Raw genomic sequence first — 3407 nt, 5'->3', positions numbered from 1 at the left:
CCTCCTCCGCCGCCTCCAGCGGCGCGAAGCTCTTCGGGGAGTTCGAATGTGATAGGTACGATATAGGCGTGTTCCCCGGCGGCTCAAGTAACATGGAAGATTCTGCAGAGTTCCGCGCGGCTGCGGTACTGCTGAGATTGTCTTGCTTCGTGTGGTCACTGGCGTTTTCCGCTGTGTATGAAGCGTTGTTATCAGAGTCGAATTCGTCGAGTGACATGAAACTTTCCGTGTCGTGAAGGTTGACGCGCTTGCCTTCCATTGTCGAGCGTTTTACACAACGAGGGTGTGCGTATGGCGTTTCTTGCTCGAAGCGCAGCTCTCTGCTGCCTGTAGACGAGGAAGTTGTGAACCGCGGAGGCTGATCCTCTCGAGGCTGTAGTTCGGTCAGATGTTGCCGTTCACCAATCGCGATTCGGGCAAACGCATGTGTTTTTTTTTAAGTTGATTTTGCGTCAGGCTTGCACTGGTGATTTCGTGCGTCGAATCGACGTCGGCGGCTGTATGGTTGTTTTCTCTGAGCACACGTGGGTAGTAACTCCACGTGTTTGTGAAAGGCGCCGTTGTGAGGGCGTTGTTGATTTGACGAGACTTAGCAGTGACGGGGTGCTCGAGCTTGAAACAAGCGCGGAACTGAGATTTGTCGAAGATGAGGTGGCTGATGCTGTAAAGGGTAAACGACAAGCTGTACTCGCATATTTCTCGAACGATACCGTCAGGGCAGGCTGCTGAGAATGGAGGGCGATTGCCCAGCCGTTTCTCTGAAGTCGCACGTAGTGAGCTGTCGTGACTATACCTGACGGTGAAGCGTCGCAACGATCGGGTAGAGACTGGCAGATGGCACATGCGCGACTGAACGGGAAGCGCGCGAGTCTCTCTTCGCACACGTGATTGTGTGTGTGTGTGTGTGTGTGTTTGTTTGTTTGAACGCAGCGACGAGACTGCCGAGGCCGAAGTGGAGTTCCTTCACAGCCGACGCAGACAGCAGTGTGGCCTCACAAACGCCCAAGATGAATGCGCGCTCCAATACCGCCCGCTGATGGTCAAGAACAGTCGCCCAGTGGTCGCCGTCGATCTGGACGCAGTGCTCTGTAGCTTGTGCGGTGGGTAGCTTGAGCACCACTGACTGATACAGAGTCCACGTTTCAGTGTGCGTGCAAGACGCGAGTAATCGATCCTTCTCCTTTCTTGGCCACTCCGCCGGGTGAACAATCTACATGTCTACCAGAAGATTCCCCATGCGAAAGGTTAGGCTCGTGATAACCTCCTTTGGCAGTTTCAGCGACGCCCCCACATCGTTCACGAAGGTTGCTTCTAATTCACTAAACTGCACTGCCAAAAGCGTACCCCACTCGCCGCTTTCCGGCTTCACGCGGTGATGCGTGGCGATGCGCTTGACTGGCCCCTCCCCCTTGTTCGCGGTGGAGTCAAGGTGCACGCCCCAGGTGCGAGGGAGCTCGAAGACGCTGAGGCGAGCGTCGATCTCTTTACGGTCAAGACTCGGCGCATGGACCAGCTCGACGTCAACGACCAGACTGCCTAGCAGGAATTCCATGGACTGCACAGCATTCGCCTACACGCCCACTGAAGCCTCAACGTCGCCCAAGAAAGCCTTTCGCAGCTGCTCTTCGCTCTCGCTCATGACCGCCCCCACTCACCTCCGCCAAAGCGCGGGCGATGGTGACTTATGACAGCGTCGGCGGCGCACGAGTTCAGAAGGGAGGCGGTGATGCCGGAAGTCGACATGGGGTCTGTCGTCTCGGCAGCGGCGGCAGGCGGCACCTCGCGCTTTTGCGCTGACGCCGGTGCCTCCGTCCCCATGCACAGATGCCGCATGCTAGGGAAAGACCCTTCGCCGAGCAGCCTATCTATGGTCTGCCGCGTGAGTGCCGGGTGGTGGTTGGGGTGGGGGGGAGGGGGAGAAACGGCGAACGTCGCCTTCAGGGATGCCGTAAAGGTGACGCCCTTCACGTGCGATTCCTGGACTGACAGCTGCTCTGCCACATCTGTAACGAGGGCGCCAAGCAGGGCGGCCAGTCGCTCTTCCATCGCGCGCGGCCAGGCGACGCCGGGAAAGCTGAGATGGTGATGAGCGACACGGCACCGTGGGTGCAGCCGCACTTCTTGTACAGCCGCCACGTGGTTGTGCAAGGGGACTTGGCCAGTTCCTTCCACAGTGTCTTCACGTCTGATGCGAGGATGTGTTGCAGCGCAAAGTTCCCTAGCAGACTGCGTGCGTTGAACTCGATTTGCTGCACCGCGTCGGGCTGCACCTTGAACCATTCGACGACGTCTTCCTGGAAGCAGCTGCGCAGTTGCTCCTCCTCCCCCTCCTCTTAAGAGCCACTCCGTCGTCGCCGCGAAAGAGCATTCTCGGAAAGGTGCTCCTGCGGGAGGGTGAGAGGCGTCCTGTCTTGCATGGAGAGCAGCTCCCATGTCTCGAAGAACACGAATGACGCCAACATGTCGTCAACCGCCTTTCGCGAGAGCGAGGCGAGGTGCGTGACGAGCAGCTCTGTCACGAGGCTGCCCTTCTCCAACTGCAACAGACGGCTATCGCCATCCTTAACGCCGACGGCGGCGCACACATCATGCACGACCGCACTGGCCAGGGCCGCCTCACCGTGAGCCTCCATCACGCTTGTCCAGGCGGACACCACCGAAGCGCAGGCGATGTCGAGTCGTCACTGCGCACTTGGCATCGTCGCTGTTGTGACTTTGTGCGGCATTCCCCATCAAAAGCACCTCGGTGAGACAGCTCTGCGATTGCGGGGTCGTTCTGGGGGACCAGACCCCGGTGACTATCTCATGCACGAGCCAGTTGCGCTGGTTGTCGCCATGCTCCAGCTCCCCATCGATGATAGCCGCAGATATGCTTGCTGCGTGCTTGACAATGAACTCCAGCTCAAGGGCGCCGGTGCACGAGGGCGGATTCACGGCATCTATGGAGAGGTGCAGCAGCGCAGCCACATCCTCGTGAAATGCCTCGCCGACCTTCTCTTGGGCAGCCTCCAACACGTGATCACACTCATCGCCGTCAAGGACGACGCGGTGGCGCGTCTCGGCGAAGATGGGTTCCATCCTGAGCTCCGTGCACTTTGACCACACATGTGGATATGCGTACCGGTCGAGCAACGGCTTCTGCTGCTGACGCTGGTCATCTGAGTAGGTGTGCGGAATACTATACTTGAGCGTTGCCCCACCTTTCACATACTCCAGCGTCACGTCAAGCACGCCGCAGACGCTGGCAGCGACTGCTTCTCCTTCATCAAAGCCGCCGTCTTTGAGGCGTTAGTGATGTCTCACTGACCGACTTGCGTGAGCTCAAGCATGTGCACCTCTAGCATTGGTACCCAGTTGTCGCCGTGGAAGTTGATCAAGAGCGGGGTGTTTGGTGTAGCTGCGGTGAC

The 3407-nt window shown here is 58.5% G+C and overlaps 1 protein-coding gene across 1 annotated transcript; it reads right to left on the bottom strand.

The window, feature by feature from the left end:
- Position 1: 1 nt before the first annotated feature.
- Positions 2-259, bottom strand: LDBPK_333230 (hypothetical protein, conserved; the record flags this gene model as incomplete). Its single annotated transcript, XM_003864098.1, has 1 exon — positions 2-259. A coding segment is annotated over one exon (258 nt), but the record flags the coding sequence as incomplete, so codon positions are not given.
- Between the last annotated feature and the right edge of the window lie 3148 nt (positions 260-3407).

The sequence above is a fragment of the Leishmania donovani genome, chromosome 33, assembly GCF_000227135.1.
Source record: "Leishmania donovani BPK282A1 complete genome, chromosome 33".
Lineage (NCBI taxonomy): Eukaryota > Euglenozoa > Kinetoplastea > Trypanosomatida > Trypanosomatidae > Leishmania > Leishmania donovani.
Note: the sequence above shows the minus strand (reverse complement) of the source record. Positions and strands in the feature narration are given on the sequence as shown.